Below are 22,208 nucleotides of genomic sequence, written 5' to 3'. Positions count from 1 at the left end.
TGACCTGGCCCGGTCTTTTGAAATCTCAGAGCCCACTCCGAGTTACATTCCTCCTCCAACAAGGCCACACCATCTAATCTTTCCCTAACAGTCCTTCTAACCAGGGACCGAGCGTTCAGACGTAGTCATCTGTGGGGACCATTCTCATTCAAACCATCACAGATACAGTTTCAGATATAAGAAGAAGTAGTGTAGATCGTGACTCCCTCTGTGAATCTGAGGCCAGTTGGCCTGGTGCGTGTTGCATGTGGACTTCTAGCTTTGTAATTTAGGCAACTTAGCTAAGCTTTGCCTCAGTTTCTCATCTATGAAATGTTTCGTGGTCCAGTCTGATTAGGTCTCTCTATGTGTGAAGCTCCCAGAGCACGGCATAGCATTACAAAAGCTAGAATATAGTCATTCAACCCCCCGTCATGATTTTGTCCGTTTATCTCAGGGGTAAAGAGTGTATATTTCCAGATGCAGTTAGCTGATGTGATGAGGCATGAACTCCTAGAAGTTTCTCCTGTTGCCTGTACAATTTGATGAGGGAGTTGAGGGGAAATGACTTCACAGCTGGGTGGGTGGGGACAGTGTGCATTCCCCCAAGTTTCTGTAGCCAGCAATGCTACAGAAAGTAATACAATAAGTATTACTTTAATGAGTCGTTGGGCAAAAGACAAAACTCTCATAACCTACCTTTGGTGAATATAGTAAATCAAACCCTGAAAGTCTAATTTTAATTTTGCAGTGGTGCTGGGTACATTTATCATCAGATATGATAAATGATGATTTACTATGTTAAACATTTTTCATGGTGTTTGTATATTTTATTCTAATTTGTGACATTTATTTTTTTATGATGATGATCCAGTATGACAATAATAGACAAAATTTTCTTAAGTTGTTCTTTGTGTCAGAAATTTATGCTGGGGGAAAAAAGACATGAATTTGGAAGAAGGTATAGGGGATTAGGGATAGATCTGGAAGAAGTGGATGGTGACTTTGATTATAATGTATCAAATTCATATAAAATGCTCAAAGAATTAATAAAACATATTAAACCTTAAATTTAAAAAGAAATTGTAACAGAAACTTATTCTTACTCCCTTTTTGTTATAAATAGCTTCAAAAATAAGTATACCAATTTCATTATACCCATATGTACATTGATTCAAAAATATATAAGATATTCATAAAATAATTATAGGTAGATGCACTTGCATTCCTGATCAGAAATCAGAAATGCTCCAAAGGCCATGATTTAGAAATGATATTCCTGTCTCATGTATGAGGAATCGCAGTTAAGTAACTTATCAGTAGTCAAAAAAGATGCTGTGCCTGTAGGAGAAATCAGCTCCAGGTCTTGACCCAGAGCCTGTGTTTATATAAGATGTACTGTAAAAGTACCCCAGCAGTTTATGTACTGCAACCCGGGGAAAGTGTAGACCACTTTCATGTTTTTACTTAGCTGACCCTTTCCACTATTGAACCTCATCCCTAATCTTAATAATGTTCTTTAAATACTGTCGAAAGCTACCTAGAGGGAACAGTCAGTGAAATTAGTCATTACAGTAAAACATTGATCCTCTACGAGGGAGGGGCACACACCCCTCCACCCTGTCTGTCCCCTCCTGTCCTCCTTGTATGGCAAATGTTGGGAGGCACTGTGCTTTGTTGTGCAGTGGAGACAGAAGTGTGGGTATAATCCAGAAGTGGGAATACTGCTCATCATCCTGCAGTCTCCAGAGAAGGTCCTGCAGAAAAAGCTCATCCAGCCCCAACGAGAAACCCTACATCTAAAGGCTGCATGCTGTTACCATCATTATGCGTTTGAAACTTTATTTCCCATTTTAGCTTTTGTTTATTATTGTGTGGTGTGTGTATGCATGTGGTATATGAATGTGTGTAGGAGTTCCCACACCAGTGTGTATGCATGTTGAGGACAGAGCTAGGCATATCTGTCTTTCTCTGTTGTTCTCCACCCCATTGAAGAAGTTATCATGAGAGAACTTCTGGTTTGCAGAACCAGAACAGGGACGGCTTCTCTGGAGTGACCTCACATTTTATATTCAGCTCTGCATACTCAAGGGCAAGAGGAGCTTCCTGACATTACCTTTGTATTTGTAACAGTCAGTAAATAACAAAAGAAAGAAGAGTTATCTTCTGGAACTTCTCCCTTACCTTTAAGGAAGGACTGAATGTACATTTTAGCCTTGTTTCTACCTCATTTTTTTTTTCTATTTTAAAAGTGATCTGTTCATTATAGCAAATTTAAAAAATGCAAAAAAAATATATAAAGGTAAAATTTTCAGGAAATTAACCAGCTTCCAGGGCTGTATTTATTTAGAAAGCTGTATTATCTGTTTCCTAAAGGTTCATTATTACAACATCCCTTCAGTACACATGCAGTGTGTAATGTTCCATGTGTCCATTGCGTATCTGGGTGTTGCTTGTTAGTGTAATAGATAGGAGGGTAAATGTGTTTGCTCCCTTTTAAAAGGTGACATCTCTTGTTTGTATTGTTGCTTTTGTTTTTTAGTTTGTCAAATTCGCAAACATTGAAGAAGATACACCATCCTATCACAGACGTTATGACTTCTTTGTATCTCGATTCAGTGCCATGTGTCATTCCTGTCACAGTGACCCAGAAATACGAACTGAGTATGTACCGTTTTACTGCATGACTTATTTACGTGGTTTCTAGTGGAATTTCTTGGGTATTGTGTTTCTTCCATACTGGATATGACCAGCAAAGGGTGTGAGACATTCTGACACAACCGTTTCCCTTTGTTGTGAAAACACAGAGCATCCAATTCAATGTGAAAGTGGTTGCCATCCGAAACCCTTACTTTTGCCCAGAGTGTCCCACCGTCCTTCCTGTCCCCGTCTCTGCCACCCTGTCATTTTCTCTAGCTTTTTTTCTAGCTCAGCCTCATGGATCTCCTTGCTGTCTCTTGAACACTCTAGGCATGCTACTCTTAAGGGCATTTGAAAAGATGGGATTTCAGTCTAGGACAGGTCCCAGGGCTCCTGACTCACCTCAGGGTTTCCAGGGTTTTCCTCACTTTACTCGAGGTTCTTCCCATCCTACCTCCTAGTTATTCCGCATCTCTTCATTTTCATCCTGAGTTTCTGTTTTTCTGATACAGAGCCTCCATGTAATCCTGGCCATTCTGGAACTTGCTGTGTAAACCAAGCTAGCCACAAACTTGCAGAGATCCCGGTCTCTGCCTGCTGAGTGCTGGGACTAAGGTGTGCCCCACCGCACCTCGGCTCCCACCCCTTTCTTATTAGAGGGCAGTGCAGGAGGGCACGGGTGTCGCTGAGCACTTGACTAGTGTCCTGCTAATTGCAGAGTCTCAATATGTACTTGTACTTTTCGAATGAGTATTACTGAATCTTTGTCACTCTGAGGTTGTCCAGACAGCTGAGCCACACATTTTAAAACATTTTTTTATAGTTTCAATTTGTAAAAACCTGGACTGTGATCTGAAATAATTTTCTACATAGAAACAAAAGGCTTTTCATTAAAAGTTAAAGCCAAAACTATGTTGATAAATGATAGCAGTTTGGACATTACTGGCGACCTCACTCAGAGTTATTATGGGAAGTTGGTAATAGAGTCTCTATATTTTCTCTGAAGCAGGCATGTATAGAGCTGTGACCTGGAGTTTGCAGGCCCCCAGCTGGTGCATACAGCTAAAGCAAGTGTGGGAGTTGTCTGTCCTTGAAGAAAGGAGGCTGAGGAGAGATGTGGTTTGCTCATGTCTGTAATTCTTCCTCAGTATAACCAGGACATTTGGAGTCTTGCTGGTTATTACAGTGTGATGGATGCTTAGACAGAAGATTACTGTAATTGCCACATGCCTTCCTGGCTGTCTTATCGCTACTAACATTTTATTTTATTTCCTAGGAGACATTTTATAATGAGAGATTTTGAGTATTTTTAATGATAACATAAGAAAATGTGTTTGAGTAATTCAGATATTAGATTATCTTGTTTTTTAGGTATTTATTGCCCCCTAGTGGAAAACCTTGTCTTTCTTCAAATTTTCTATCTTTATTATCAATATAAAAAATATGTACAGAAGAGTATTATTAAATTAATTTTAAAACTTTATATATGTGTACTGTACTTAAATAATCCCCCTTCCTCTCCTCCCTCCAACCCTCTCTATCCTCTCTAAAATGTATTGCCTCTCTTTTTCTTTATCTTTCTTTTTGGTTTTTCGAGACAAGGTTTCTCTGTGTACATTTGTAGCCTGCCTTGCTCTGTAGACCAGGCAGATCTTGTACTCACAGATCACAGAGATCCTCCTGCCTCTGCCTCCCAAGTGCTGGCATTAAAGGTGTGCACCAGCAAGGCCTCTTTTTCTTTAATTATGATTGTGTGTGTGCGTGTGTATGTGTACCTGTATAAATACTACCCACTGAGTCCACTGAATGTTGCTCATCTTCCTTTCTCAGCCTTCCGTGAATGACTAGCTCTATCTAAGGGTGGGGCCCTGTGCTGTTTACCTCATTCACACTGACATTAACTGGTGCTGTGATTGCTCGGGTCTTCTGTAAGCAGCCATATTGGGATTTCGTAGGTACAGCATCCCAAATCCTCCACCTCGTACCATCTTTGTACCCGTCTTCTGTGATGTTCCTTAAGCCCTGGTTGTTGGGCTTTTGTCCCGGATGTATTGACAATTTTCATATGCAGACCAAAGTATTTGCATTGCTTTTTCCTACTTCTGGATCTTTCGTGTGTGTGTGTGTGTGTGTGTGTGTGTGTGTGTGTGTGTGTGTGTGTGTGTGTGAGTGCGCGCGCGCATGTGCTATCTGAAGTTCCAAATTGTCAACTTTTCGTTTGAATCACTGTGAAACAAATGATTAAATTAACATGCTTGCAGGTAGTAAAAGTTGTACATTTTTTCCCACTGTCACTTGAATAAACATCTATTTAGTTTTCTTCGTCTTATTTCCTTTCAAGTTCCAACTTAGATTCTTATTTTTTATCCATATTTATATTTTAGTAAAACCCAAACATACAAAATTTTCAGACTTTGGCAGGAGGAGATGAGTCTTGAGCTATTATCTTTTCCCCCTCCTTAGCCACCCAACTTTAATTTCTTTCTAAAAAGAAGAAGAAACCCAACAAATACAACAAAACCCCCCTAAAACCAAGAAAACAAAATAAAACAGAACTAAAACAAACAAACAAAAAACAAAAACTGCCAGACTGTAACCAAATCCAAAATGAACAAATGGATAGATGGTTAACCTTTACCCTAGTGGCTAACTTCTTATTCATCCATTCTTCCATCCATCTATCCATTTATTCTTTTTCTTTTTTAATCTAGCAAAATCAGATATAAAGTAAAACAAAAACTGTCATATTGATGTTGGACAAGACAAATCAACAGAAGGAAAGAGTCCCAAGAGAAGGGACAAGAATCAGAAACAGCACTTATTCACACACTTAGGGATCCCATAAACAATGGGAATTATAGTGTACAGGCACAGGACCTGGTGCAGGCCTGCGTAGGCCCTGTGCTTGCAGCTTCAATCTAAGTCCGCATGAGCTTTGCTCAGTGATTTAGAGGGACTTGTCGTCTTGGCATCCTCCATCCCCTCTGGCTCTTACCCTCTCTCCACCTCCTCTGAGAGGTTCCCTGAGCTTTGGGGGGAGAGATTTGTTTAAGACATCCCATTTAGGGCTTTGTGTTCCAAGGTCATTCACTCTTGACATAATGCCTGCCCGCGCGTCTCCATGTTTGTTCCCATCTGCTGCAGTACGAAGCTTCTCTGATGATGGCTGAACAAGGCTCGATCCATGAGTGTGGCTGAGTACCACTAGTTGTCATTTTATCCTATTTGTTTTCTTCTTTTAGAGCAGCATTACTTGGTTTTACCCTAGGTGCATAAGCTATGCAGTCTCAGGTTCTTGTTCACCCAAGCAGTTCCACTCAAGGATGGGCTGTCAGGCAAGTTCTTACTGGTTGGTTACTCCCACAAGCTTTGTGCACCATTGTCCTGCATATCTTGCAAGTAGTATACCATTCTGCACAAAGGGTTGCTGGCTGTACTAAGCTTTCCTTGAAGTATTTCTTTACAGAAATGGTTGCCACTTGTAAATTTATATGTCTTAATCTAATACAGTTTCCCCAGCGACGTTGAGCTCTCTAATGGACACCCTTATCACATCATCATATCGATGGACATACCAACAGCTTGTGCATGTTGGGTGTTTACTGTGAAGCAGCTCTTGTTCAGACATGTCATATGAGTTATCTCTCAACTGTTCACAGCACTCTTATACTCACATGGTAAAGATATTCAGATTTACTCATGGGGAAAGTAAACTCTTTTGGAGACCAAGACTACAATGTACCTACCACTGGGGACAGGTGAGGGCAGGGTTAGGTCTGGATTAGATGCTAGCTGTGTAGCTCAAGTGGCTGTTGGTGGTCTCCAGCCTGCACCCTGTGCCCTACACGCCATGAGCTGCTCCACTTGTGCTACCAACCAACCCCTCCCCCTCCCTTCCCTCCCTCCCCCCTCAGTAGACCAGGCTGGCCTTGAGGCCTTGATCTCACAGAGATCCTCCTGCCTCTGCCTCCTGAGTGCTGGGATTAAAGGCGTGCGCCACCACTGCCCAGCTCACTTCTCTTTTTTGAACCTATAGTTTTCTTTTTCCCCCAGGAGAGTGAGGAAGGCGGTGAGGAAATTGGGCTGTATGAGTTGTGGTGGGTGCTTAGGGCACCGCTGATAAGTCAGAGTCTTGTGTGCATGTCTGCAGACCTAACTTTTGAATGAAGGAGCAGTGGCAGAGCGCGCAGCCTCACAGTGCAGTGAGCTCCTCACAGTAGCTCACTGCCATCCTGTTAGAAGAGCTACGCTTCTGATTGCTTTTTGTTAGCAGTTAAGATGTGTAGTAGGTATTTCTGTAGTTTTCAGCGTTTTAAACTTAACTGACTTATAGAGATGGTGTTTAAAACCTCATGAATATATCTTTCAGTGTCCACCTTAGATTTTTGAGATTTTAGTTTCTTGTACATATTTCATGTTACTTTAAAACATTTTATGTTTGAGAGATCAATATTGACATATATTCTGTTAAATAGACAAACTGACTTTGTTTAAATATCTGTTTTCTCCCCCATCCTTATAGGATTCGTATTGCTGGAATAAGAGGAATTCAAGGTGTGGTTCGCAAAACAGTTAATGATGAACTTCGGGCTACCATTTGGGAGCCACAGCATATGGATAAGATTGTTCCCTCCCTTCTGTTTAACATGCAGAAGATAGAAGAAGTTGACAGGTATTGTTTACAGATACTAAGGTTGGGGATGGAGAGATGGCTCAGCAGTTAAGAGAGCATACTGTTCTTGTAAAGGACCTGAGTTGTGTTCTAAGCACCCACTTTGGGCAACTTACAGTTGCCTGTAACTGTAGCTACCGGGGAGATGCTTTGCTGGTATCTGCATTCATGTACAAGGACCCATACACACACTGACATTTTCATGTATTAAAAATCTTTTCAGAAAGATACTAAAGACTGTTGGATTGTGTGTATGCTTTCCTATAGGGAGCTACAACTAACCAAAATAAAAATAACACTGACTGCTATTCATTTTATTTTCTTTTTTATTGAAAACAATTTGTATACAGTATATTCTGATCACAATTTGTCTGCCCTCCCTTAATCCTCCCAGATCCTTCTCACTTCCCCACTCATGAGCCCATGTGAGAAACACATGTACACACAGAGAGACACTAACGTATACATACACAAAGCCCATAAAAACAACATCAGAAACCATAATGTATAAGCAAAGGCCAGTAAGGTAAAAAAATGCCCAAACATCTGGATGGTGGTGGTGGCACACAACTTTAATCCCAGTACTTAGGAGACAGAGGCAGTTAACTCTTTGTGAGTTTGAGACCATCCTGGTCTGCAGAGTGAGTTCCAGGACAGCCAGGGATACACAGAAAAACCCTGTCTTGAAAAATAAAACAAAAAGAACCAGACAGACATTATGAAACCAAAACAAAAAAAAAAAAAAAAAAAAAAAAAATTCTTCAAAAGTACCATTGAGTTTCTCTTGGGTTGGTCTTGTAGTGCTGGGCATGGGCCCTGTCCTTAAATGTGGTTTTTATACCCAGGGAGACTCCATTGGAGAAAAGTTTGTGAGCTGCTGACGCTCGGAGAGGTAGCTTCTGGGTTAGAGGCGGGGGCTTAAGCCCACTTCCCCCGTTCACCTGCCACTGCATCCAGCTTGATCTGCCTGTTGCCAAGGCCTCTGAGTGCATGTGTCAGCCCTGTGGTGTCCTCTCTGTCGCCGTGTGCACTGTCTCCTCTTCACGGCTCCCCGGCCCCGAGGAAGGGGTTTGATGAGGACATGCATGCAGGACTGAGTGTCCAAAGGTCTGTCACTCTCAGCACACTGTCCCGTCGTGGGTCTCTATATGACCCCATCAGCTTCATGAGGGAGCTTGTCCTCCAGTGGCAAAGCCAAGCACTGATACTGTTGGTTTTTGTTAATAGCTCTAGGGTACTTGGGATGAAGTACTGGCTCTGGGTAAATTCTGGTTTAGTTTTGACCCCCACAATGTCAAGTGCACTTGACATTCTGAATGTTATCTGGCTTTTCTATGTGCAGGAAGCACTATCCTCCAATTTGTGTTAGTAATTCAGGGTGAATGTTACTCAGCAGCTAATGCAGAATTATCCAGTTTGGGTTAGTTCACCTTGGTTCTTACACTTAGAGAAGTGTGGAATAGATTTTAAAAGTATTTTACTTTACAGTTACAAATAATAAAACTTGCTTATGACTAACTATCATGGCTTTATGCACAGCATCAAAACTGATTTGGAAATGAGGTGCAGTTACTAATTTTCTGCTAACACAGATGGAATAATGTGTATTCCAGTTGGTGCCAAGTGCAGGAAGGATTGATGCACAGGTCCCGGATGTGATATCTCTAGCTTTGTAATCCTCCCTAGAAGTGTGAAATGATATATTTTAGAACCTCCTATATTCTCTCTATTTTTAGTGCTGTAGCTAAGGCTTAAGATTTTCCTATGTGAAATATGAGGCTCTCTACCTAGTTGGGGACCTATTTTCCAATGAGACGCAGTGTTATCCCAAGTAAGATACTGGAAACCAGTTGATAACCACTTCAAATAGTTTCCTCCTAGGGAGTCTCATTGAGGAAACAAGCCCCTATTAAAAGTAGGCACCATTGCCCAGCAGTAGACAGGCAGCAGGCAATGAGCTCAATGGCATCTTTGGAGGTTCCTACCCCATCATGTATGTCAAGGCCCTTCCTTTTTCTTATTAATTGTCCTTACTTTTGTTTTATATGGTGAGTGTGTGTGTGTGTGTCTGTGTGTGTGAGTGTGTGTCTGTGAATGTGTGGTGTGTGTGAGTGTGTGTCTGTGTGAGTGTGTGCGTGTGTGTCTGTGTGTGTGTGTGTGTCTGTCTGTGTGTGTGTGTGTGTCTGTGTGTGTGAGTGTGTGTGTGTGTGTGTGTGTGTCTGTGTGTGTGTGTCTGTGTGTGTGTGTGTGTCTGTGTGAGTGTGTGTGTGTGTGTCTGTGTGAGTGTGTGTGTGTCTGCGTGTGTGTGTCTGTGTGTGTGAGTGTGTGTGTCTGTGTGTGTGTGTCTGTGTGTGTGAGTGTGTGTCTGTGTGAGTGTGTCTGTGTGTGTGAGTGTGTGTGTGTGTGTCTGTGTGAGTGTGTGTGTGTGTGTCTGTGTGAGTGTGTGTGTGTCTGCGTGTGTGTGTCTGTGTGTGTGTGAGTGTGTGTGTCTGTGTGTGTGTGTGTGTCTGTGTGTGTGAGTGTGTGTCTGTGTGAGTGTGTCTGTGTGTGTGAGTGTGTGTATGTCTGTGTGAGTGTGTGTGTCTGTGTGTGTGTGAGTGTGTGTGTCTGTGTGTGTGTGAGTGTGTGTGTCTGTGTGTGTGAGTGTGTGTGTGAGTGTGTGTGTGTGAGTGTGTGTGTCTGTGTGTCTGTGAGTGTCTGTGTGTGAGTGTGTCTGTCTTTTCTGTTTTACCCTACAGGTCCTTTGCATATGTATTATGGCTCCTGTGTTTTTGTAGAATTTCTTAGTGTGCAAACAAGTGGCTCTCTGTTTCTTGTGCGTTCTCTTGGGCTCTTTTCCTTCTGTTTGTTTTGTCCAATTCCAGTATTATCTGTTTTTGTTTTATCTTATTATATTTTGATTACAGAAAGGGGGATCCAGGTGGAGGGGAGGCAAGGAGGAGCTGGAAGGAGTTCAGGGAAGGGAAACTATATTCAGGGTATAGCATATGAGAAAATAAACCCATTTTCAATAAGAGGGAAGGAAATATTGGAAATAGAGACTATGGATGCCAAATCATGAATTGTATTTTTCTCATATAACCCCATTGCTGCAGGTGTGTGTGTGTGTGTGTGTGTGTGTGTGTGTGTGTGTGTGTGTATTTTTTTTTTCTGAAAATGCCTAGATGGGGCTATTCTAATTGGTTTAAGTTTTTTTGGTTTTTTGTTTGTTTGTTTTTTTTTGTTTTTGTTTTCTCTATTTTAACATGTGGATTATGGCTTTTCTGTTCTTTTCATTTGTGCGGAGTTATAGTTAAATAAGGTGTTTGGCTAGAGGTGTTTTCTCTGGACCTGTGCTCACTAGGGTATGTATGGCTATGAATGTTGATACACTATATGGAAGTGAGCTGTGGAACTTGGTGTGACTTCGTTTTTTGAGATAGGGTTTCACTTACTGTGTAGCTCTGGCTGTCCTGACACTCACTGTGTAGACCAAGTTGGACTTGAACTCACAGAGATCCCCCTGCTTCTGTCTGTGTGCTGGGATTAAAGGTGGACACCACCACACCCAGGCTCAGAGTGTTCTGTTGGCATAAAGGACATTCTTTCTGCTGGAAGCAAGTTAGCAGCTGAATTTAGAGCACTCCGTTTGGAAGATGACATACTTAGCCCTTGTGTCACTACGCCCATAAACATTAGAATTAAGCCTTAATGTTGCTTGGGAATAAAGCAAATGTCTTTCTAACAATGCTGAGAAGTAAAGTGTATTCTGTTTCTCCTTTAGCACTAAAATTAGAGTTGTGGTACTGGACTTTGATTTCTCTTTCAGTCGCCTGGGCCCGCCTTCCTCCCCTTCTGCAGCTGACAGAGAGGAGAACCCTGCAGTGCTGGCCGAGAGCTGTTTCAGAGAGCTGCTGGGCCGAGCAACTTTTGGGAACATGAATAATGCTGTTAGGCCAGTTTTTGCGTGAGTACTTGGGTTTTCCTAGTTATCTGTGACTTTGCTATATATTGTATAATTTTCTTATGGAGGATAAATACTTTCTAATTAAGTTTTTTTACTTTCTGTACAAAATAATGGCTTTCACTACTTTTGTACTTGTACAAGTAACATTGTAAAGGTAGCACTAGGCATTATATTTTTATTTTTCCCTGTAAGTATGAAGTATAGTATTAAACGTAATACCGTGTACACATGCAGTGAGAAACTGGACAGTGTCACCCTGTGTAACACATTGTTTCTCTCCCTCCCTTTCTTTCTTTTTCTTTTTCCCAGTTCTGGGAATTGAATGTAACACTCTTCCAGGAGCTATATTTCTATCTATCTATCTAGCTAGCTAGCTAATCTATCTATCTATTTTTAACCTTGGCCAGGAGCTTGAGATTCTGTTCACTTTTCTGAATGAATCTCATTAGACTCAGAGTCTAATCAAGATAAGAATATTGAAGACCCCAGCATGGTCCTTACATGCTGTCTTCCAGGCTTTTATGAGCAGTAAGTTCCTGAATAATGAGTATCTTGCAGGCAGGGCTTTTAGGTCTTGTGCTCCTAAGGCCATCATCAGATGATAGTTCAGTCTGCTGCAGTATCCTACATAATTGCTGGGTATTATTTATTGATATTTCCTTTGTTAAAGTTCACCACCATCATCTTTTCATACTCCGTACATAATAATGAACTTAGCACGTGCAGAGTATTTTGCCTGTAACATCCATAATTCTTTTCTTAGGGCAGGTGTTTTATTTCAGGTTTCGAAGTTAACCTTTAAATACAAGAATCATTAAAGTTACAAAACTATATTAAAAGTCAAGTGTATCACCAGCTCTTCAAAACAACTTGTGGTCCTCTCTCTCACAGAGGCCTTATGAAATGCTACTAAGAAGTAACCAAATTATGTTAAATACATTCAAGGCAAATTGCTTCTATTAATTTTAAATATTTAGGCTTAATAGAATTTGAGCTAGCTAGCCTTGTAAGGCAGACTTTACCACATTAACCATACTTGAGTTGAACAATTTAAATTAGGCTTGTGTTCTCCCCACCTTTAAATTAAAAACTCTTTGATGTAACAAATATATATAGAGAGAGAAAAGGAACAAAAAACTGCCACAAGAATCAAAACAAACAAAAGATAAGTAATTAAAAAAAAGTGCTCAAATAAAGCAAAATGAAGCTAAAAGTCTACAAAAATACCACTGTTTATTTTGTGCAGCCAACTGTTCCTTGCATGAGTTCTGTCCTCAAGTGTGGTTTGATATGCCCAGTGAAAAGACTCCACTGGTGAGAACTACTAAGAGCTTCTTGGTTAAGTAGAGGACTCTGTATCCACATCCCCCTCCCAATGCTGGAACCCTGTCTGGCTTGAATATTTACAGGTCTGCTTCATGCTGGTGTCTCTGAGTTCATGTGGGCATTAACCCTGTTATATCTGGAAGACAAGGTTTCCTTGAATTCTATCACTTGTAGCTCAACAGCCTTTCTGGCTCTCCTTCTTCATAGATCTCTGAGCCTTGTGGACACAAGGCTGGATTTCTTAATGGCCTTTGTGCCTCCTCTTCTGCATAGATTCCCCAAGCCTTGAGTAGAGTAGTTTGATGAAGGTATCTCATTTAGGACTGGAGGCTCTAAAATCTATCATTTTCTGCACATTTTCCAGTTTGTGTCTCTGTGTTCATTCCCATGTACTGTAACATGAAGTTTCTCTGATGTGGACTGAGTGAGGCACTGATGTATAAGTTTAGCAACATGTCATAGTCATTTTACTGCTTTATTCCTTTATCAGAATTATAGTAGTAGGTTTTTTCCCCCCTAGGCACATGAACTACCTAATTTCAGGTTCTTGGCTACCTTAGCAGTGTCAGGTATGGATTCCATCTCATAGAAATGGGCCTGAAAGCCCATCAACAAGTTTTTGGTTTCTTCCGTACTGTTTATGCTTCTTTGCACTACTATGTTTTGCAAGTAGATCTTTATTGTATGTCTCAGGGTTTTCAGCCGGGTAATAATAATGATTATCTTGTACCTTGAATGCTAGTCAATAGGGACGAAGCTTCTAGCTAGACACCATGTTGATGTCTCCGTGTTCGACAACCTAAGAAAATGTTGCCTTCGTCAATAGGGCTTTGTGCTCTGTAGTAGCTATTTAATTAATTAACAGGATGCTATCTACATGTAAGGTACTGTATAATTGGAGAATATATAAAGAATTACACCAGATAGATGAGGGATATACACACTAATTAACCTAATTACAGATAATGAGAAAAGGCCAAAAAGTTATCTGTCATTTAAAAACAGGAAATTCATAGCTAACTTGAATTTTAAAAAAAGTATTTCTTAAGCTAGATGTGGAAAAATATTTTTAAAAAAAACTGCTTTGGCGATATTATCTGTAGCGTGTGTTTTATTTCATCATTGACGTGGGCTTTTTATTTCAATTGTTACTTGATCTATAAAGAAAATAAAAGATTCGCTGAGACTCTTGAATTCTTTCAGCAGTGGTGTGCTGGGTGAGTGAAAGACTGGTGTGAATGAGAAGAGGAAGACTAGGTTGCACCGGAGACATCCAAACATTTTATCTCTAGGTCTTTAGGTAATGATTGGCAGTCTTAGCTAAAAGGTGTAAAATGTCAAGAATTGCCATTTGAGCATGTTAATGGATTATAGCAATAAAGTCCTATCTATACTAGACAGTTTCAGGCCTGAGCCATGAACACCGTGGCATTGTGAAAATGGACACTTAGTCTGCTGTGTAAGTCACCCTTTGTTTTGGATTGTTTAGGTTGACTTGTCCTGGAACCTCTGAATGCCTTTTGTGGAGTTTGGACAGGGGGTTTTTCTTTCTTACTGCTTCATTTATTCTAGTATTGTTAGTACTGTAAGGCCAAGCTTAACAGTTAGAAATGTGTGCCGTAGTTGTGGAGGTGGGACACTGGGTTTTCTTTTAGGTAATTGTCTGATTTTTATATTGTTGAAGGTTTTAAAAGAAGATGTGATTAAGAACCAAGCATTCCTAATTTCTAATTGTTATTTACAGGCATTTAGATCATCACAAGCTGTGGGATCCTAATGAATTTGCAGTTCATTGCTTTAAGATTATAATGTATTCTATTCAGGTAAAGTATAATGAACTGTTTGTTTATTAAATAGGCAATAATTATCCTGTGTAATGTATATATCACCAAACGTGGGAAAGTTGCATGCGAAGGGTGGTTTTTGTTTTGTTTTGTTGGTTTTCTGAGACAGGATACCACTCTGTAGCTCTGACTATCCTAGAACTCACTATGTAGGTCCGGATGGCCTCACACTCAAGAGATCAGCCTATCTCTGCCTCCCAAGTGCTGGGATTTAAGGCGTGTACCACCATAGCTGGCACATGGCATGATCTTATTTGTATTTTTTCCCATTTACTGCCTGTTTTCTTACTTACTAAGATGAAATATATCTAATAAGAGAACTAGATAATTTTATTGTGTCACTTTTAGTACAGCTATTTAACTCATATATTGTGTGCTGCTTTTATACAGGTGAACTGGTATTGGTTTTTATTTGTTATAACTTCTATTCTTTATAGAATCTTGTGAGTGCTGTCTTCTACAAAGGACTGCCTTTGGGGTTTCCCCCCTCAAAATTTGAAAAGATTTGATTAGCTCTTAATTCAAATGTGATGTCCTGTCTTTAGTTTTAGTTATTTCACTATGCATTCTTTTAATATATTATGCTAATTTTAGCTAGTCATTTGTAACTAGGATGCACATAAGTCCTAGTTTGCCTAGGATAGCCTTAATGTATGTAGTTGCTAAGACTATCATCACCCTCAATTACAGAAGTGTCCTGGTCAGACAGTAAATTTGATACTTTTAAACAAAGCAGAATTAGCTATGTAAGCTTCATGAGGAACATGCATACTACAAGGCAAGATGTTCAGTTTTAGATTGCTGTTGGCAATAGTAGTAGTAGTGTGTGTGTGTGTTTATATATGTGTGTGTTTGTTTGTATATGTGTGTGTGTGTGTGTGTGTTGAACATGGGCACATGGGTGTCATGGTATGCACGTAGATGTCAGAGAACAACTCTCAAGAATAAGTTCTCATCTTCGATTCATTGAAACAGGACAGCTGTCTGTCTGTCTCCTCTTTTCTCCCTCCCTGTTTTTTAGAATTATTTTTACTTTCTGCATATGTATATTTTACCTGAATGTATATATTTGTACCTCATGTGTGTCAATTGTCCACAGAGTACAGAGGTGGGCATTAGATCCATTACAAACAGTTGTGAGCTGCCATGTGGGTTCTGGGAGCCAAACTCTGGGTCCTCCAGAAGAGCAGCTGGTGCTCTTACTCCCTGAGCCATATCTTAAGTCACCCCTGGCCGTCACCACACCAGATTAAATGGAGTATTTGTTAATTTGCTTTCTTTACTGAGGATGTCATAGTTTCCAACATTGATGTTTATTCTTTAAAGGAATGGTTTTTTGGCAGTTATGTATTTGAAATACCAGTCATTTATAATGGGTACCACGTACCTTTTCATTGTTATATGCCATGTGCGTTACTTGCTTACACATCTTTATGCTATTGCCTTCCTTTAGGCTCAGTATTCTCACCATGTGATCCAGGAGATTCTTGGACACCTTGATGCTAGGAAAAAGGATTCCCCACGGGTTCGAGCAGGTATCATTCAGGTTCTGTTAGAGGCTGTTGCTATTGCTGCTAAAGGTTCCATAGGTGAGTACCAACAAAAACACTGAAAGAACACATCAGAAATACAAAGTGCTTCCCCGTAGTTGTCTGTGAAGTACCCTAAGATCTTCCCATGCATCTTCAAACGTTCTAGAACCTGAGTGCATGTGGTCAGGTCGTCGTCTTCTTCTTCCTCTTTTTCTTCCTCTTCTTCCTCGTCCTCCTCTTCCTCTTCCTCTTCTTCCTTACCTCTTTTATTTCTTTTCTCTTGTACTTCTTTTAAAAAGGGTTTAAGGATATAATTTGTGTACTGAACATTTGGTGAATACAGATTTTAAAAGGGAACAGTTGAACTGTTTTTTTCCTTTCTTTTTAAATGTCACTTAGTGTTCAGCTCAGGACTGTGCACATCCTAGAATAGTGTTCCACTACTGAGTCACATCCCAGCTGTTTTTATAGTTATTGAGGTGACATCTTAGTAAACCTTCCAGGGTGACCTTGAACTCACTGTGTTGCCCATGCAGGGCTTCAAGTTGAAACCCCCTTGCCTCAGGCTCCCAGTAGCTGGGCTTTCAGACTCAAATTTCCTAATTCAATGTTCCCACATCTGGGATTCTTCAGAGTTGCAATACTCTTAGTGCTGACAAGATGCTTGAAAATGGACTCCCTTGTTTCCGTGCAGAAATTCTAAAAAGCTTGTGCCGCCTTTGTGTATAAGAAGTAGGAAACACTGATGAATTTGGTGTTTGTATTCGGATGCTGCCCCTAACTGTGTATGCATATGTAGCTGTTACTAACACACACAGAAATACCAAACATTCATGAACCCAGCCTTTTGATGAAGGGCTTCTTCCACATTTAAGTCTGCCCAATTCTGCATTATAAGGAGACTTGGACCACTTATAGCCTGAGGAGACCAGGGATCAGAAAACTGCAGGAATGTGGATTAGCAAAAGCAGAGTATGAAGTGGCCCCTTTTGCTAGAATGTGCTGTGTGGTGGTGGTGGGAACGAAGGAAGTATCTTAAAGATACAGTGCAAGCAGGTTATTCTGCAGTCCATGAGAGCGTCAAAGACTGACTAGAGGTCTCCTGCCAGCTGTGGGCCTGGGGAGGAGGACGTGCTGTGGGTGTCTGAAGAGTAAGGGAAGAACTCCATGTTGGGCAGCATGCCTGCCGAGCTGGCAGATTGTAGGGAAACAAAGGGAAGAGGACAAGTCAAAGAACTTGCTGTTTCATGCAGTGTGATTGGGAAATGAGTGGGTATGGTAGAGATACAGGGGCCAGAGGGAGGATCTGGCTATGCTTGTGTTCAAAATTGAAGTCTTAGCTAATGAGATATTCTAATTTTCGTTCGGTGCTGAATAAGGGTGAACATTTTAGGATATGGACCTTTCTTTATTTGTCTCGTAGTTTATCTTTAGAAGATGCAGACAACCAAGTTTAGTGGTGTGCACCTTTAATTCCAGCACTTGGGAGACAGACGAGGTTGATCTCTGTGAGGTCAAGGCCAGGCTGGTCTACAGAGAGTTCCAGGCTACACAGTGAAACACTGTCTCAAAGTAAAAAAGACAGGAAGAAGGGAGATATTGATTGGCAGTGTGGATTAAAATAGGAAATGAAACTCGAGTGATCTGTTGAGTCATCACATTTCCTGGTGTCTGCTGTGTGTTAGCTGTGCTGTGCTAAGCTCTCTGTATTGACAGGGGTGGACATTAACCACATACACTCCTTCCTGGACAAGTTTGTAATTGTATGTGGACAACAGCCATAGAACATATATAATATGTAATGTGACTGAGGGAAAAAGCAAAGAAAAATAAGTTCACCAGAACCTAACAGACTGAAAAGTTTATCAAAATTGGAAATTCTTCCGTTTTTAATCTGGGAAGATACAAAATGATTTTTCTGTTATAGTGAACTGTATAAGTTTATGGATTCAGCCATCAGTCGTGTTAAATATTATCTCAGTAAACATTATTTTGGATAGACAAAATTAAGTAGTGAATGAAAGAAAAGAAGCAAAAAGGGAAGAAAAGGAAGTGACTGCTCCTAGGTATAAGTAGAGGGTTCCCCCTGCCCTCCAGTCCCAGAATAAACACTCAGAGGCTGATTATTAATTAGAAGTGTTTGGCCAGTGGCTCAGGCACATCACTGACTAGCTCTCCTGATTAAAGTGGCCCATTTAGTTTATATTTTACCATGATTCCTGTGGCTTATTACCTCACATCTTGCTTTTTTCAGTGGCTACATGTCCTGACTCCGCCTTCTTTTTCTCCCTGTATTTTTTTGATTTCCTACCTGGCTCTATTCTGCCTGGCCATTAGCCAAAATAGCTTTGTTTATCAACCAATAAAAGCAGCGCATATTTGCAATAGCTTAAGGAGGACATCCCACATCACTTAAGTATGGTAGAGGAGAAAGTTCATTATGGCTGTGTGGGAGAGCTTATCCAGAGGCAGGGGCAGGGACATCTGAGAGAATCCCGAGTGGACATGACCAGGCTGGGCAGTATCATGTGGGAAAGGAGGGGGTGAAGAGAGAGGAGAGTGGACCCCATGTAGCATGTTGGGTAACCAACATGTCTGGACATACAGGGATGAGCCTCTGGGGGAAGGGCAGCCCAGCCCCTGGGCAGAGAGTGCAGGGTAGAGCTTGGGGTGTGCCCAGCCATACCCTGTAACAGGAAGGAACTGAGGGATGCTGGGAGAACTTGGTCTACTTTGATATGTTAAATAGGTACCTCAGCCTTTTGTCCTGGGTTTGAGCCTTAACAAGTAGAAAGATTTAGATAGTCTTGTTAGGCAGGTTGTACCAAAGCCAAACAGCAGCTTCCTCATAGACACCAGAATGTGTGTGTAGTGTGACTGTGAGACTTTGTTGTTTGGTTATACAACTTGAAAATGAACTGGAGAGCTCATGAATTACTATGTCCTGTTGGCAGAAAAGAAAGTAACTGTGAAGTCTGTTGTGAAGTGTGAGGGTTGTTCTTGAGGATACAAGCTCACAAAGATGGTCTTTCACAGGGCCAACAGTGCTGGAAGTCTTCAACACCCTGTTGAAACACCTTCGGTTCAGTGTGGAATTGGAAGCCAACGACTCCCAGCGGGGGTCTGTGGGCAGCATCACCTTAAGTTCCAAAGACAACGATGAGAAGATTGTGCAGAATGCTATCATCCAGACCATAGGTTAGTGTGTCATTCTTCACGTCACTGTATGGTGATGTGTAAAGTTTTCTTGAATAACTTTTGGAAATGGCACTAGTCAAAGTAGAGTGATGGCTTTAGACTACACTATTACATCTTTTTAATCAACCTTCTACAGGTCAGTTTTGTTAATTGAACCAATAATGTCTTTTGCAGTATTCTTTTTTGGGGGGTGGGGGAGGGTCCAGAAGTCACTCTAGAATCCTACATTGCATGTAGCTGTAACATCTTTAGTTTTATTTGTCTGGATTTCTCCATTTCTCAAGGATGAAGTCTCCGTCTTTCTTTTGTGTTGTTAGTGTCAGTAGAAACTCCTTATTTGGTTAGTCTGATCTTCCTCATTCTGCATCCGTCTGCTTTAACCCGTCTTTACCGTGATAGCAGAGAGAGATCAGGTTGAAACTCTAGCACACATTCTTTGATTTGGCAGTTGATGCTCGGGCCTTATTAACTATGATACTTGCTTTGTGAATCATTAGTTTTTTTTTTTTTTTTTTAAATCTCATTTCTCTGAGAAGAAACTTAAAACAAGTACCAAGACACAGAAGGTAATTGTGAAGTCCCATTCTTCAGGCGTTGCCTAGAGTAATATACTGATGAGTATTACTCTGTATATGGAGTAACACAAAGGTTGTTAGATGCTGAGTGTATATGGTTTGGGGAAATCAGTATTTCTGATATTTACCAGACAAAATGGGATAATTCCTGATTTAGCAGCATAGGAATTTAGGTTCACAATCTGCAAATAAAAGTCTCCTAAAAACTGTATGCAGAAGCTTACTTAAATATCTATATTATACTCAATGTTGGATAGAGGAAATTATAATTTATTTAGTGTTACAGGTAGCTTAAACAGTCATTGTTTTATTGTCTTGAAAGCGCTGTTTAAAATTACAACACTGATCTAGGCGGTGGTGGCACACACCTTTAATCCCTATAAACAGGGAAATCTCTTTGAATCGGAGGCCTGCAAGTTTCATGACGGTCAAGACTGTTACACAGAGAAACCCTGTCTCAAAAAACAAAAATGCAAAACAAAATAAACAAACAAATGAAAAATACAACTTTATGAACTGAAGAAATGGCTCAGGTTAAAACACTGACTGTTCTTTCAGAGGACCCAGGGTTAATTCCCAGCACCCATATGTAACTCCAGATGCCCTCCTCTGGTCTCCTTGGGTACCAAACATGCAAGTGGTACCCAAACATACATGTAAGCAAAATGCCTATACACAGAAAATAATTTTGAAAATGGTTTTGAGTTATGTGGGGAAAAAAAATTCCACTTTTCAGTTTGTGAAATTTGTCTTCATATATTCATAGGGTTTTTTGGAAGTAACCTACCAGACTATCAGCGATCAGAGATTATGATGTTCATCATGGGAAAAGTGCCTGTGTTTGGAACATCCACTCATGCTTTGGATGTCAGCCAGCTAGGGTATGTTCTCAGGTGTAAATGAGCTCAGTATGGATTATCTGTTTTAACTAAAGTGTTAGTGTTTTAAAACTTCAGTAATAAAAAGGAACAGTGTTGTTGTTGTTGTTATTGGTACTAGATCATTGGGCCATTAATGCTTACATACCTTTTGGATCACTTTTAATTTACAAATTTTTTTTAACTCTTTTATTGTTGAAATGGAAGATTTGTTTGGCCTGTGCATTATGCGTCTGTACATATGTAGGATGAAATTCAAGCTTTCTAAAAGCTTTTAAAGCATTGTTAATGAATCAGGAATATGGACTTGGGGTGGTAATGTTCCCTCTTTATAGATTTGATTTGGAAATATGCTAAAACATTAGCTAATATGCTAAAATGATCTCATTATGCCTTATAAATATATATGAGTGGTGGGTGTTCATTAAAAAGTGCCTTTAAACTTTTAAGGAGTTGGAAATACTGACTTCGGATTGGACCACTGCATATGTATGCATATATAGCATACCATAAGCATCAATCTCTAAAGTTAAATAAGAGCTAAAAAAAAGTCACTGTTGGCTGGAGAAAGTAGGATAGGACTGTAAGTAGGTGAACATGCTCCTGTAACAGGAACTGGGTAAGAGTGGTGGTTATCAATGGCACCAAGAGTCAACTAAAGGCTATTCTATTCTTACGATAATTGCTACAGTTCTGTCTTTTCATGAGGAATAATATGATAATTTGATAACGTGTGTGCAAAGTATGATGGTCAGGCAGATGAAAGTAGCATATCCATCTCATGTAATCTCCCTAACTGTGTGTACGTGGAGGTCAGATGGCGTCCCCGTAACTAACATTGTGTACGTGCAGGTCAGATGGCGTCCCCGTAACTAACATTGTGTACGTGCAGGTCAGATGGCGTCCCCGTAACTAACATTGTGTACGTGCAGGTCAGATGGCGTCCCGTAACTAACATTGTGTACGTGCAGGTCAGATGGCGTCCCCGTAACTAACATTGTGTACGTGCAGGTCAGATGGCGTCCCTGTAACTGTTGTTTCTGCACTTTCTTGGGTCACTTTGTCCTGCACTTGAAGGATTTAATCTTCTTATCATCACATGAATTTATGTTCTTAAAGACCTGATAACTTGCATTTTCTTGTTTAAATTTTTAACATTTATCTATTTTAATATGAAATGTATTTTAGTTTATAAAGCGAGTCATGTAAGAATTTAGCCAGTAAGAATAAAGTTTTTAAATCAGAAAAAGGTATTTTAAATAGATGAAGGTAATATAAACGTAAATTAGTAATGCAATGCCATACTTTTGTGTTCCAGGGATTTGGGAACCAGGAGGATTCAGATAATGCTGCTGCGGTCTTTGCTTATGGTAAGCAGTTTAATGAAGTGAGGAGACATCCCTTAACTTAGTGAAGAGTGGTGTCACCGCCAGCTGTCACCTGAATCTCTCCCTTTATCCTCTCACTCTTCAGTGCTTGTCTGGCCTGCCATTTTGGCTGATCTTCATTGTGACCAAGCTTACAGAAGGCAGAACCAACTTGCATTTGTAGGTAGAGACACCGACACTCGAGGAGTTAGGCGGACAGAGCTGAAGAGGTCCAGGGTCGCTGAGCTAGA

At 40.5% G+C, this 22,208-nt stretch overlaps 1 protein-coding gene across 1 annotated transcript in view; it reads left to right on the top strand.

Moving 5' to 3' along the window:
- Efr3a (EFR3 homolog A) overlaps positions 1 to 22,208 on the top strand; it is a 77,816-nt gene that overhangs the window by 33,230 nt on the left and 22,378 nt on the right. The window contains exons 5-12 of the mRNA XM_051202531.1: positions 2,522 to 2,643; positions 7,142 to 7,291; positions 11,100 to 11,237; positions 14,308 to 14,386; positions 15,861 to 15,996; positions 18,976 to 19,137; positions 20,479 to 20,593; positions 21,909 to 21,960. Coding sequence (XP_051058488.1) covers positions 2,522 to 2,643; positions 7,142 to 7,291; positions 11,100 to 11,237; positions 14,308 to 14,386; positions 15,861 to 15,996; positions 18,976 to 19,137; positions 20,479 to 20,593; positions 21,909 to 21,960 — 954 coding nt within the window. The remainder of the gene's footprint in view (positions 1 to 2,521; positions 2,644 to 7,141; positions 7,292 to 11,099; positions 11,238 to 14,307; positions 14,387 to 15,860; positions 15,997 to 18,975; positions 19,138 to 20,478; positions 20,594 to 21,908; positions 21,961 to 22,208) is intronic.

This window comes from Phodopus roborovskii, unplaced genomic scaffold, assembly GCF_943737965.1.
Source record: "Phodopus roborovskii unplaced genomic scaffold, PHOROB, whole genome shotgun sequence".
Classification (NCBI taxonomy): domain Eukaryota; kingdom Metazoa; phylum Chordata; class Mammalia; order Rodentia; family Cricetidae; genus Phodopus; species Phodopus roborovskii.
The sequence above is the reverse complement of the archived record's forward strand: the minus strand, read 5'-3'. Positions and strand labels throughout refer to the sequence as shown.